Source organism: Anoplolepis gracilipes, chromosome 12, assembly GCF_047496725.1.
Source record: "Anoplolepis gracilipes chromosome 12, ASM4749672v1, whole genome shotgun sequence".
Lineage (NCBI taxonomy): Eukaryota > Metazoa > Arthropoda > Insecta > Hymenoptera > Formicidae > Anoplolepis > Anoplolepis gracilipes.
In genome coordinates, this window is record NC_132981.1 from 4,825,437 (window position 1) to 4,838,972 (window position 13,536).

Consider the following 13,536-nt stretch of genomic DNA (forward strand, 5'->3'; position numbering starts at 1 on the left):
AATTGAACTCTAGACAATTTCAGCGCTATAAATAGCACAAAAACTAAAAATGGGATTAACCTTTTTCTCTCATAATTACGTAATATATTGAAATAATGTTGCAAATGTATTACGAAAAATGTATCGAACAAACTTTTTTATGTCGGACGATCAGCCGATTGATGAGAAGCACGAGAAAAATGTAAAAGTTTTTGTGCGAATTCTACCGCTTGAGAAACCGTGCGATTCTTGTGCAAAAATCAGTGCGGATAATAAGGTGATATTAGTTGATATCTTCTCTATCGTTAAATCGAGATTATTATGAGTTTTGAATATTTATTTCTTACTAAAGAAAACACGAAAAAATTGCACCAGCATTATAAAATGTACCACTGTGTATTTTTCGAGATTTATATATTTATTATCAGATATTTTCTTATTATTATTTAAGATGAAAACATTTTATGATCTAACATATTGATACATTCTATTAATTAATTTTACATAATATCGTTATTTAGACAATATACGTGAAATGTTCACACGATATGCGACAAAAGCGATTATTGGCGGGGTCACATTCCGTTTATTGGACCTTTCAGACTGATGGAATATTTCATGAGACGTCTCAAGATAAAGTGTATCGCGCTACCACAAAAGATCTTATAGAAAAGTATCAATTGGTAGTTGAAGTTGATAATGGCGACATTCCGCATTGTGTCAGTTATATCATTATTATTGTTTAATACATTAGAAACAAGTCATATAAATCATATGAAATTCAAACATTAAATTATTAAATTACAAAATAAATAATTTAAACTTGTTAATTACAGTCAAAAAAAATTTTCTATTAACTTTGCTGAAAGATTTTTCTATTTTTTTTTTGTTGATATCAAATTTATAATAAGCTTTCATTATATATATAACTTTTGCATGTGTTATTAATAATATTATATATCGTACCATATTAATAATGTATACATATATACAACAATTTAATTATATTGTTAATTGTAACATTGCTAATATTAATAATGTGAAATCAAATTATTATTAATAATGTTAATGTAATGTCAGTATATAATAATGTTAGCATATGGAACTAACAAAAATTAGTAGAATCATGTTTGACATCGACATAATTGATAGAAAAATCTTTTAAGATAATAAAAAAACATTTTTGATTGTAATTATAATTACAAATTTCAGAATTAGTGTAATTTGATATTTTGAAAGATAAAATGTGCGGGAAGTATATATTGTATATATATATATATATATATATATATACATATATATATAATTATATTTGATAAAATAATAGCTACAAAAACATCAGCGACAAAATACGGAAAACGTCGTGTAGTTTTGATAAAAATACATAAAATATTTTATAATATGGAAATATTTAAGAGTTTTAGGCGGTATAAATTGCGTACTCATCGGTTACGGACAAACTGGATCTGGAAAGAGTTTCACGATTGGTGGTTTTAGAAATAACTGGGAAGTACGATTTTGGAATATCTTTTTTATTATTTAAGGTTCTGATAAATTTATAATTCTAATCATTTCGCTTTTAGCATAGAGGAATATTCCCGCGATTCTTGTCCGATATTTTCGCGGAGAAGGCAAACCGAAAAAAGATTAGTGACATACGTTATCGTTTAAGTTTTGTCGAATTGAGGGGTAAAAATATAATTGATCTTCTCACAACTCGAAAATGCAAAATTGTCAACATTAACGAGCGCAATGTCTTCAAGGTATCATCGACGTTTCTATTTTTCGAGAAATAGCAACTTTAAAGATAATTATGGGGGAAACGAGAGTTTTATAATTTTCTGAAATTCTTAACACAAATATTTATCTAGACGTTATTAAATATACCTACATATGTCTAATTTTGACAATATTTAACATAAGTAAAAAAAAAAAAAAAACAATATACTTGAGAGGCAATTTGACAAAAATTGCAAATAATGATACAAACAGAATAAAAATCGGTATAGTGTTACGATTCCAGAATGTAACTATAGTGGATGTAGAGAATGAAGATGAAACTCTGAGAAAAGTACTCGAAGGAGAAGCTAGAAGATCGATTGTGAAGGACACAATGTACCCAGTTTCACATTTGGGTGCAGCTGTGATCACTTTTCACGTCTCGAACATGAGTCTAATAAAATCGCAAGCCGTCGTAGCGACAGCCAAAGTAATTTTAGTTTCAAATTTTCATCCTTGAAAGATAAATGTTAAAAATTCTCGTTTTTTAATTCTTAGAACAAAAGAGAAAAAATTTTATGGGAATATTAAAATATATATGAAATGATATATTTTCAAGAATTTATAAAATAAATTGACCGTATAATTATAATATATATGAAATGATATATTTTCAAGAATTTATAAAATAAATTGAATGTATAATTATAAATATAATTATGATTTAGAAAAATTTTAATATATAACATGTTTAACAATTTTAAATAAAATCATTAACGATCAAATTTTCAAATATCTTGAAAAAATTCTAATATCTTGAAGGAAAATTTTATTTTTATCGTTCGATATTAGATACACATAGTAGAGATGGCTGGAATTGGTACGGTAGGAAGTTCATCGAGTTGCTGGAAGACTGCGACCGACTTGGGTATGGCAAATTTAATGAGAACACAATTGGAACAGTATTTTATGTATCTCAGAAAACAAAATGCGTGCATGTATGCTGTAATTCGTTCGAACAATTTGCTGAAACTGCTGAAAGACGCACTTAGCATCACATCTATTATTCGGTAATCATACAGAATAAATAATTGAAATAACGTATATTAATCTAAATATAATTTAATTAATTAGCTTGATAACTAATTAAAATACAATATTAAATCGCTCATCTTCTTCCAATCAATTTTTAATTTGGTCTCGATAATTTAACGTGATGTATTGATTAGCATACAACGTTGATTAATTAAAAGCTAGACATCTCATTTGTCAGCTTCATATTTCACGTACGCGTCACGAAAGAAGATCTCGATGTTACTCTGTCGACCATGCGATTAAGCGCTAAAATCGCCAAATTGAAACCGATCAAAACAATACGGCACATTCAGCCGCGGATAGAGTTGATCGTGCAACAGTTGCGAAAAGAAGTGAATGCACTGAAGAAGGAACTGGAGTTGAACGATATGTTTTTACATCAGGAAGCACTGACGAACATCTCGAGATTGAGGGCCGAACAAATTAATCGAGACATTATGAATTTTTTAAAGGGTTCCATTTCAGAATTAACGCTCTTTAACGTTACCCAGGCACGACTGTTGATGAAGGTCGCAAAACAGTTATTCGACAAGTTTGTTTTATTAATATTTTGTAAATTATTTTCTAAATTTAAATCTTTCTATATCTTACCTTTTTTTATTTATCTTAATTACTTGATAATCACGAATTTTTACTTGATAATTGAAAATCGATGAAATACTGCAAATTTCTTACCATTATCCTGTCTTTGATCTATTTCTAATATGATTTTTATTATTGTACTTGTCATAATTAACATTGGTAGTATAAGAAAGAATCAATGTAATGATCGTGAATGATAAAAGTTTTAATTGTTCTTTAAATATTCCAGATTAATTGCGAAAGAAGTTGAAACGGAGCAGTTAAAGAAAGCGTATGAAAATATGATGAATGCATTGACACAAGTAAACAATACTTCATCCGCATAATTGTTAAAAGTACTTTAACAATTATGTCACAATATACTCATATATATTTGCTATCAATTTTGCGATTTTATAGTTTACGATTCTTGTATTTACACTGTCTATTAACACTTTGTTCCTTTTCTCATGTGCTGACGCAAACAAGATTAGCGGTCAGATAAATAAATTATTTATTTAACGATTGATTTTTATATTGCGCATTTTAATGTTATTATGTATCGAATTATAGTAGAAGATTCCAGCAATTTTAATCCGATTCGAAACTTGTTAAATAAAAAATGTCAAATAATATCAATAAAAGGAACTTAATACTTTAAATAAATATAACATTATATTGATATTAATTATAAAGACAAATACGAATAATTATAGAATTATAATTATTTATTATACAACGTTCGATAATCTCAAAAGCGGGTCTTGGAAAGTAAAGATCATCGGTAATTTAATTTGAAAAAACGCACATATATATATATGAGATTTGAAGGAGAAAAAGAATAAAATATTTATTATTATACTTTTTTAGATTTTTGTATGATAATTTTATTATGATTTTCAGGTAAACATAGTTTAAAAATAGGTATTTGGTTTAATATAATATTCTCATTGCACACAACTGGTTTTTGATATTAGAGGAGAGATTTGAATAGACAATCGGGCGAAACTTATTTTTACCTGCAAAGGTTTGTCCTATTGTTTGACATTTAAATCATAGAAATTGTATCTATTTTCTGAATTAAATATTTCTTGAATATATATCTTGTTTACATTGATTTTATAGACGATCTGTATAATTCACAACAGAGTTCGTATAGCGATCTTCTATATGTAATTAATATATTGCTATTACATATTTTGTATGTATACTTTGTTTATATACCAATATAAAAATTATAAACTGTTAGAATCTATAAAAATAGACATTTTTATAATATAATAAAAAGACATACGCAATACGTGTATATTTAAAATGTATATTTAAAAATAACCATATTCAAAAATATTTATTCAACCATATTTGCAGCAAAATGGATTTTTATTTTAATTATGGATTATCGAATTTATGTATGAATTGTGTATTTTTTATATATATATATATATATGTATACGTACATGTTATTTTTTGTATTCAAACATATTACTAAAGATGGAACACGCACATACACAGTTTCGAAACGATAAAGTTGAAGAATATATAAGACTTTACGTGAATATCATTATATAGTAAATAGAGATATAACATACAAACTATAGCATTGTAAATTTTGAGTCTGCAAAAATATTTGTAATTAAAATCTAAAATTTCTTGTGCATTAGTCAGAGCCAGATATGAATAGCGAAGATTTATTAAGCGAAATAAGATGTATTTAGACTTAACAAACAATTCACATGATCTTAATCGAAGATGCTTTATCATGCTTAATAATATGCTGGATATCATGAGCATTTATTCTAGGGTAAGATACTATATAATGAAATTATAGATACTATATAATGAATCTAAAATCTATTTTCAAAGGATAGGAAAGAGCTAAAATAGAAATTATATTACTCGATAAGAAATTATATTACGATACAATTATTTTCTAATCTTTGCGGAAAATCTTTTATTATCCTTTTTAAATTAATGTACTTCTAAATACATATTATTCTACATCTCTTTCTCTCTTTTTGATCAATTTTCCGAGGTTATTTTTGGAAAAGTAAACAATATGAAACTAATTATAAATTGATAGAGAGTTCAATGGCATCAATGAAAATATCATATATTATATATAACTGCCTATTTTAGTTACATTTTCAATTAGAATTATATTCCAGTGTTATTTTATAAATAGTATATTTGATAAAAATATTTTATTCATCGGGAGTTTTTTATAGAAAGAAAGAAACTATATAACAAATAAAAATTTTGTGTTTTCTAAGTTTCTTGGTTAAAGCGTATGTCGACATTTTATGTTACAAGGAACTAAAGATAATGCTTCGAGACATGAAATCTGGGAAGATTTGGGACATTTTCTGAGACTGCATGGAAGAGGAGAATAGTATAAACGATGATGAGGAGAGACTAAATGTATACATGGAAAATAATCTAGCTTTAGCTTCACGGTTACTAATCTCACATACGTTGCGCGAATATTATTTTGATTGTAAGAACGAGCTATTAGGTACCGAAGTCATATTGACGAACATCGAATCGCTAATTGCAGTGATTCAAGACCAGTCCTTCGCGATTAACAACAATAATTTGCTGTCATTTTTTATACTTTATCGTGCCTTTAAGGATTATCGTAAAAGGACGAATCGTTTCTATGCAGATTTTGAATTGCAAACCTTGTGAAATAGTTATATTGCGGTGAGTATACACTGCAAGTATATTAAGTTAAAAAAACAATTGTTGACATTTTTTGTATTATAAGTTATCATTAAATTAAGTGAAATTACGACTTAATTGCTTTAAAAATTATAATTTATTTGCATGAAATAATTTTGAATTTTTTATTAACCTATTTAATTAAATATCTGTCTCGTTTAACTTATTCTCTCAAAAAGCTTTCAAATTTAAATATTTTTTGAAAGAAATTAACATCAATCTCTTACTGAATAAAATATAGAACACATGTGTGTTATTATATTTAACATATTATTTCATTAGTTGCAGTTATAACATTTGCATATCTGATTTTCATGTTTTTTAGTTTTCTTACCTGATAATCTTATTGTAAGTAATAGGAATACGTTGAGTAAAGTACACAAATAAAATAAAGTGTACAAAATGCAAGAAATGAAAAAAGAAACAAGCGATGACATCTTAATTCTTCATCATGCAATGAATCATACAAATTTTCATACAAAAGAAATATAAAAAAATGTTATCAGTGTATATTGTTATAAGTAAGAGAGCATGTAATATATCTGTTGGATACATAATATTTTTTTAAATGTAAAAGAATATGTTTTAAATGATATTTGTGTAATATAAACATTATTTTTGTAATACGCGTAATTTTTTGTAATTTACATAAATATTATAATGCATTATTCTTTATCTTTAATATGAATGTTTAAACATTATTTGTATCAATTTTATTTGTAACATGAGTTCTATCATTGAACCATATTTATCAAGCAATACTGAAAAACAAGCGCGTTTTGATTTTCAAGTAAATAAACAGCTTAAACGACTTAAGTACACATATATTAATACATATATAAATAAATATTTTAGGGTTAAGTACACATGTATTAATACATGTATAAATAAATATTTTGAATCAGTTTGGATGACACACACGAAAAGATTATTTCGTTATCATTCTTATGACTGTTTTCTCCTTGATTTGTATCTCGTGTTTCATCCTCGCGTATCGTTCGTGACCACTTTGCGCTTCTTCAGCTTCGCAATAAACAAGCAATTATGGTTTACGTCTTCTCCAAGAAATATATCGCAGAAGACGCGATTAAACAATTGAAAGGAGTTGAATCTAATCTGAAATGGTTTGCTTTGTGTTATGATTTATTATTCATGTTGTTAAAAAGAATTTAAGTGTTTATTAAGTTTAAAATAAATCTTATCTTAACATCGTAAGTCTGTCTTAAACGAATCATAATTAACATAATATTTTATAAATGAATTAATATGTTATAATACGTAAAAATAACGAGTTATGATTAAATTTCTCATCTTATCTGGTGCACATTTTCTATAGAATAATACATTTTAGCTTTACACAATTGAAAGTTGTTGTTTTATTTTATTGCAATATATGTTATTAATTATCGTTTTATTCAAGCATATTGAATCGCTTATTGGCGGAACAGGATCAATACGATAAATCTGTAAAAGATAGAAAATGTCGCGTAAGTATCGTGAACTGCCAGTAATGATATAGCAAATAACGTTATAAATAACTAATAATGTTTGCAAGTATTTGTGTCAAAAATTTCTTTTTATCCATTAGTTACGGAACAAGCCAATATACAGTTATGAATATTTTTTAAGCAAGAACATAATGTGTCTAGATATGGCACATAAGTTTTACGAGTGGAATAAAAATAGCCGTAGGATGTTTGGATTGCTAATACTAAATATGGACATTTATACCAGGGTGAGTAATCAAATTGAAGTCTGCCTAGGATCTTTGCGAGAAGTAAACATTTTAAAAAGAAAAGAATATTATAGGAAATTCTGTGAAATTACTAATTTTTAATCGTGCATTATATATTTTTAAAATCATTAAGAAAGCATTGTGTAATTGTATTTTAGTGTATTTTTTATTTTAATAATTCAATGTTATTTTATATTAGTAATGAATCATATAGTAAGAGCTACACAAGTATTTCTAATCTGTTTAACTTTAAAAAGAATATTATTATACAAATATATACTAATTTATTTATAATAATATTTTAGACTAATATATAATATGTATAATTATATATAATTATATATAATTAATATATATAATTATTATATAATTTTTTTAAAAAGTTACAGTTTCTCAATTGCAATACTTTTTACTTGATACTGTGAAATTTGTATTCCGTATCTCAAATCTTCTGCAAAAGTGTTTTTTGCACAAGTAAAAATGTAATATTGATATTTTACCTCATATGCAGCTGAAAGTGGAGTTACAAATCTTAAAATATAATGCGAACAAGCTTGCTAAAGGACGAAATATTGATGATAGAAATTTCGTCATTATTAACAGTAGGGATATAATTTATGAAAATGGTGTAATCGTGAATATGGATGCAAGTCAAATACATGAGTTTGAAGACGATGAGGCAGCTGAGTTTTACATATGGATTAATAAGATAAACGAACGAGCACAATGGCTGATAGATATTACAGTTACGTTTAACAAGATCCGAGATGCCTTCTTCACGAGATGTTTTTCATTGTATCAGCTATTAAACGATTATTGCAAAGAGTTAGGACAATATTTGCACAATAACAAGGACAATCTAAAGTTATGCAAATTTTATCGAGAAAAAAATCTGGCGCAGCATGCATGTTGCAAATATCATTTCTTAAAACAATTGCTGATGCGAGTTAGCGAGGTATGGTTTATTTAATTCATTCTTAATAAACTCTTAATAAGAAATAAATTTTTTTTTGACGCGATAAACGCGCAAATATTCAAATAAAATATCCTGAAGTGTAACTCTAATATATTATTATTCTTTATCTATTTTTATCTTAATATATATTTGACTTTATTTAGGAAAAAAAACATTGCGAATTACGATGCTACATACAAAGCAGAACCGAGGAATATGTCATGTAATAATTTGTACGATATTTTGTAAAAAAAATGGAAGAAATATATAGACTATATTAATTTTCTGTTAATGTATACTTATTGTAAATTTTTGTAAAAAATATTTATGCTCTTTATTATTTATTTTGGACAATGTATGACTGTATAACGTATATTTAAAATATAAAAGCATTTGTCTTTTTTATCTTATTTTTTATATGAGATTTTATATGAGATATCTTTTGTCTGTGTAAGAATGTATGATAAATATGTATATTTGAAATAAATATGTAACATAAATATGGCTCATTATATATTTAAAATTTTTAAAAACTTTCTTTTTCTTGAAACGATCATACTTAAATCAAATATATTAATAACCGATTATTTTACTCGGCTAATTAGCTCGTTTTAAAGGTGATCAAACTCTTGTGCGAACAGAATCGAGACATAAATTATGATAGCCGGAAGATAAATCACTTATCTCTCTAGACATTACGTGTAGCGATTACGTATAATTTTGTCTGCTGTGCAGAAAAAGATTTATGATAATCTTATCCGCTTCTTTACAGTTCTTAAATCCGCAACATAATCTTTTTTAAATAATAAAATAATAAATATATATATATATATATATATATAATTTTATATCAAGATAAAAAATACTACAGTGTAACGAATCGAACTGGAAAGACTTAGAACTCTTTCCACGGGTTCAGCTTGTCAGAGAAAGGCAAGAAGCACTTGATAAGTCCCCTTCCAACATCAGTTGCTTGGATCGGTCAATGTCTATTCCAGATGGCGCAATTTCTAGTTGAGACAAAGATGATTTATTCCAAAGGTAACATTCAAAGACTGTACTGTTCTTTCGTTTGTCGATTAATTTTATATAGCCTAGTGCACATGTGTTGTCTCTCAGTTTGCTTTCGGCCTGCATAGACGCAAGTGTCTCCTTATTGAATAGAATTTTGCCTTCGTCATCAATGCAATGACAGATTCACGAAGCTGGCATGATGATAACAGCGACTTGCAATACCAGCATAATCAGTTGTCAAACGAGGACAAACAATACGCGGCGGCACATTTGAACGAGACCGATGAGAATAGAGAAGACGCGATCGCAGAGATGAAACGTTGGATCGAGGAGAGCGATGATTTATACGCGCGAACAGGTAAAAATGATAAAATTTGAATCACCTAGTATCTCGATATTGCGTTAAAATTACTCACAAACTGTTTTGATATCTTTAAAAAGACAGATTTGATGTCTTAAATATAAATAAATATTTTGAAAATTTTAATAAATAATATAATTCACACTACGAGAAATTTATATTATATTCTGACATTCTTTATTTCTGCATAATAATTTTTTAATATCTTTAATATCCTGAGAAATAATGACGTGTACTTATATATGTATATTTAAGAAATGAATATATGTATTTTTTAATATGCAAGATTATTTTTGTTCTTTATAACATGAGAGATAACATTTTTAAAGAGTGTAATCATTTATTTGAGCAAAAATAAAAAAATAAGGAAAATTCAATAAAGCTCCGTAGTTTTTATCTTTTTAAGTTCTTGAATTGTCATAATATGCATATGCATCATATTATGTACCTTATTCGTTGTAATATGTACATGCATTATATTATGAGCATTTATTAGCTTTAGTTTCAGAAATAAATAGTTTTTCAATGATTTATTTGCCTTACATCATATGTCATACATTTATAATTATGAAATTAGCAATTATAATATCAACAAGAAGATTTATATAATGATACAACTATTAATAATAGAGTAGTCTTTATTATTTAAGGTTAAAGTTTTTTGTTGTTTGATTGATCTGTAAGCTTATGTTTTGTAAAAATATAAAATACATATTCTACTATATAGTATACTATAAAAAACTTCAAATTAAAAAAGAACTTATAAAATGATTAAATTAGAAATTTATATTACATTATTATGAGAGAAATAGACACAGAGGAAGAGAGAGAGAGAGAGAGAGAGAGAGAGAGACAACATAATATCCAAATATAATATTCCACATATAAAATAGATTTATTAATATTTTTTGGGAAGGGGAATAAAAGGAGTAGATAAGAAAGTTTGCTCCTAAAATCTTGTGCTGCGTTTAGCCGATGAGAATAATGAATTTGTTCACAGACGATTTTTTTATCCTGCGATTTTTAAGAGTCTGCAAATTTAACACGGAGAAAACTAAAATCAGAATGCGAAACTATTATAAACAGCGACTCGATGTGCCAGAATGGTTCACAAATAGAAATCCGTTTCAGCCAGAAATGCAAGAGCTGCTTAACCTGGGGTAATATTATATAATTATCTCGCAGAGTGTATAATTATTAGAGTGCGAAAGTTTGCGAGAGAATTTCACAATGAGTTTTTCCGGATGAATGCTAATTGTGAGATGTATTGAGGCAATCTGCAATTTTTAATCTTGCATTTCTTAATCTAAATGAAATTTTTCTTTTGTTTTATTATTATTAAAAAAACAACACATTTTTAGGAATACTCGAATAAGATGACTTTCTCATTGTGGATTTTCCGGCATCCACAATACTTATTATCACTAATTTCTCATGACAATGCAGTTTGCAACTCATATTATGATGTATATTAGTTATTATTTGCACTGAATTAGATTTAATTGTATCAATTTATGTTGTTTAAGTCGCATCATTAGTCTCAATTAATGATTTCACTTCAAGTAATCGTAAATGACAAGTCGCCAACCTGTTTTTATTCGAAGACTGATCAAAAACGACTAATAGAAATTCTCTCTAATAAATTTGATAGTAATTTTATTTCAATTTTTTAAATATTTTTTTATTGTATTTTAATTTTATAATTATTCTAAAAATGTACATATATATAAATAAAAATTTTTATTAAAAATTCAAATTCTTAATTTTGTTCTCTATTTATTATATAACAATTTCATTCTTCAAGTTTACTTTTGAAGAATGCTAAAAGCATTTTGTTTGCGTAAGATTAGAAAGCACGTCAATATATTCTAAGAATTTTGAAATATTTTTTCTGTATTTAGGGTATTTTTGTTTTTACGAAAGCTAGACGATCAAGGAAGAATGGTGGTCATTATACGTTATTCACAATTTAATCCTAATGTGCAAAAATTATCGGACTTACTCAAGGTACGGTTATTATCATGACTCCTGAACCGATTTACGGCGGCGAGTGTCGTCGCAATAAATCGAAGCTATATTTTCGTTTCGCGTCTGTGTGTTTTTCAACTAATGAAAAATTCTTTTTACAGATCAGTATAATGGCTATGGATGTGATAATAAAAGATTACGTTCCACCATCCTTGTACGGTTACTCGGTGTTTATAGACTTGGATGGCGTGACTGTGCGTCACTTGGCGCAATTGCATCCCCGGATCGTTATGAATATAGTCCACGCATGGCAGGGTTGTTATCCTATGAGACTTCGATCGATTAACTTCATCAACGCACCAAAGTACATTCACATAGGACTGGCGATTTTCAAATCTTTCATGAATGAAAAGCTAAAGCGAAGATTAAACATTTATAAACGTGATGAAACTATGATACATAAATGCTTCAAAGATATCCCAGTTAATATTCGACCGTTCGAGTATGGCGGCACCGATGGTACAATCCAAGAAATCATAGGTAATTATGATAGTTATGAACAAAACGAGATTGATTGCGATACATTACATTAGTAAAGAATAGAAAATGTTTTTTTATATATTAAGCAATAAAAGAATATTCGACTTTCTGCATCTAAAATTGCGATATGCAATTCAAATAAGACATGCACAACATTTGCGGCTGAGATGACAACGTGATCATTGCGCGAATTGGATTTGTATAATTTATGTAAAATAAATAAATTTTTACGTTCTTACAGAGCATACAAAAAAACTGGTCGAGAAGAATCACGATTGGCTCATCGACGATGAAAAGTACAAGATTATTTCTAAGCAGTAGTTTTAAATAAATCACTGAATTATTACTTTAGCATAGAACATTGACTAAAAATTACGAAAGATTGAAATATATCAATTAATTCGTAAATTAATTGTTGAAACGAACAGAAAAGATAGAGTCGTTATTACAATACGACGAGTATAAAATAGGACCAAAACTTTTCTAATTTTGTTTAGATAAGTAAAATAAAATATACATTTTTATATACATATTTTCAAGCTTTTCCTCTATATCGCATATTTTCGTCGACTATATCATAAAATTGTACTACATAAACAAAAAATATTGAAGCTCTATCTATACATAAAATGTATTTAGTATTTTATAAACTTATTATTTCACTCCTTTGATTCGTTTGAAGTATTTGTTGAATTTATTTAAAAGCGATTAAACTTGTGCATTTACTGATGTGAATAAAATCAAGACGTAATGAATACTTTTTTATGATAACAGGAAGAAAAATCATTTATCTTTCTCTACATTATGTATAACGAGTGCGTGTAATTTTTTCGTTGCGAAGAAGGAGGATTTATAATAATTATATCCCCTTCTCTCTCTCTCTCTTATACA

The 13,536-nt window shown here is 27.0% G+C and overlaps 3 protein-coding genes across 3 annotated transcripts; all 3 read left to right on the top strand.

Moving 5' to 3' along the window:
- The first annotated feature begins 118 nt into the window (after positions 1–118).
- On the top strand, positions 119–3,029 carry LOC140671622 (kinesin-like protein KIF9). The gene is made up of 6 exons (XM_072903069.1): positions 119–256; positions 501–652; positions 1,396–1,489; positions 1,563–1,742; positions 2,003–2,188; positions 2,551–3,029. The coding sequence occupies exons 1-6, from the start codon at positions 119–121 to the stop codon at positions 2,770–2,772; spliced, it is 972 nt and encodes a 323-aa protein (XP_072759170.1). The 3' UTR covers positions 2,773–3,029.
- Positions 3,030–6,943: 3,914 nt separating this feature from the next.
- Positions 6,944–9,264, top strand: LOC140671742 (uncharacterized). Its single transcript, XM_072903310.1, has 5 exons — positions 6,944–7,196; positions 7,493–7,559; positions 7,661–7,807; positions 8,319–8,762; positions 8,927–9,264. Exons 1-5 carry the CDS (start codon positions 7,117–7,119, stop codon positions 8,987–8,989), a joined length of 801 nt encoding a protein of 266 aa, XP_072759411.1. The 5' UTR covers positions 6,944–7,116; the 3' UTR covers positions 8,990–9,264.
- Positions 9,265–9,663: 399 nt separating this feature from the next.
- Positions 9,664–13,494, top strand: LOC140671876 (retinol-binding protein pinta-like). Its single transcript, XM_072903568.1, has 6 exons — positions 9,664–9,803; positions 9,882–10,134; positions 11,138–11,297; positions 12,039–12,144; positions 12,267–12,645; positions 12,887–13,494. Exons 2-6 carry the CDS (start codon positions 9,951–9,953, stop codon positions 12,964–12,966), a joined length of 909 nt encoding a protein of 302 aa, XP_072759669.1. The 5' UTR covers positions 9,664–9,803; positions 9,882–9,950; the 3' UTR covers positions 12,967–13,494.
- The last annotated feature ends 42 nt before the right edge of the window (positions 13,495–13,536 follow it).

Excerpts from the sequence above, each read along its gene's own strand:
- LOC140671622 (XM_072903069.1), top strand. The coding sequence starts at position 119 with ATGTATCGAACAAACTTTTTTATGTCGGACGATCAGCCGATTGATGAG. Across the intron at positions 653-1,395 it reads ACAAAAGATCTTATAGAAAA|AGTTTTAGGCGGTATAAATT; the intron begins GTATCAATTGGT and ends GAAATATTTAAG. Across the intron at positions 2,189-2,550 it reads CCGTCGTAGCGACAGCCAAA|ATACACATAGTAGAGATGGC; the intron begins GTAATTTTAGTT and ends GTTCGATATTAG.
- LOC140671876 (XM_072903568.1), top strand. The coding sequence starts at position 9,951 with ATGACAGATTCACGAAGCTGGCATGATGATAACAGCGACTTGCAATAC. Across the intron at positions 11,298-12,038 it reads CAAGAGCTGCTTAACCTGGG|GGTATTTTTGTTTTTACGAA; the intron begins GTAATATTATAT and ends TTCTGTATTTAG. Across the intron at positions 12,646-12,886 it reads TACAATCCAAGAAATCATAG|AGCATACAAAAAAACTGGTC; the intron begins GTAATTATGATA and ends ACGTTCTTACAG.
- LOC140671742 (XM_072903310.1), top strand. The coding sequence starts at position 7,117 with ATGGTTTACGTCTTCTCCAAGAAATATATCGCAGAAGACGCGATTAAA. Across the intron at positions 7,560-7,660 it reads TAAAAGATAGAAAATGTCGC|TTACGGAACAAGCCAATATA; the intron begins GTAAGTATCGTG and ends TTTATCCATTAG. Across the intron at positions 8,763-8,926 it reads TGCTGATGCGAGTTAGCGAG|GAAAAAAAACATTGCGAATT; the intron begins GTATGGTTTATT and ends GACTTTATTTAG.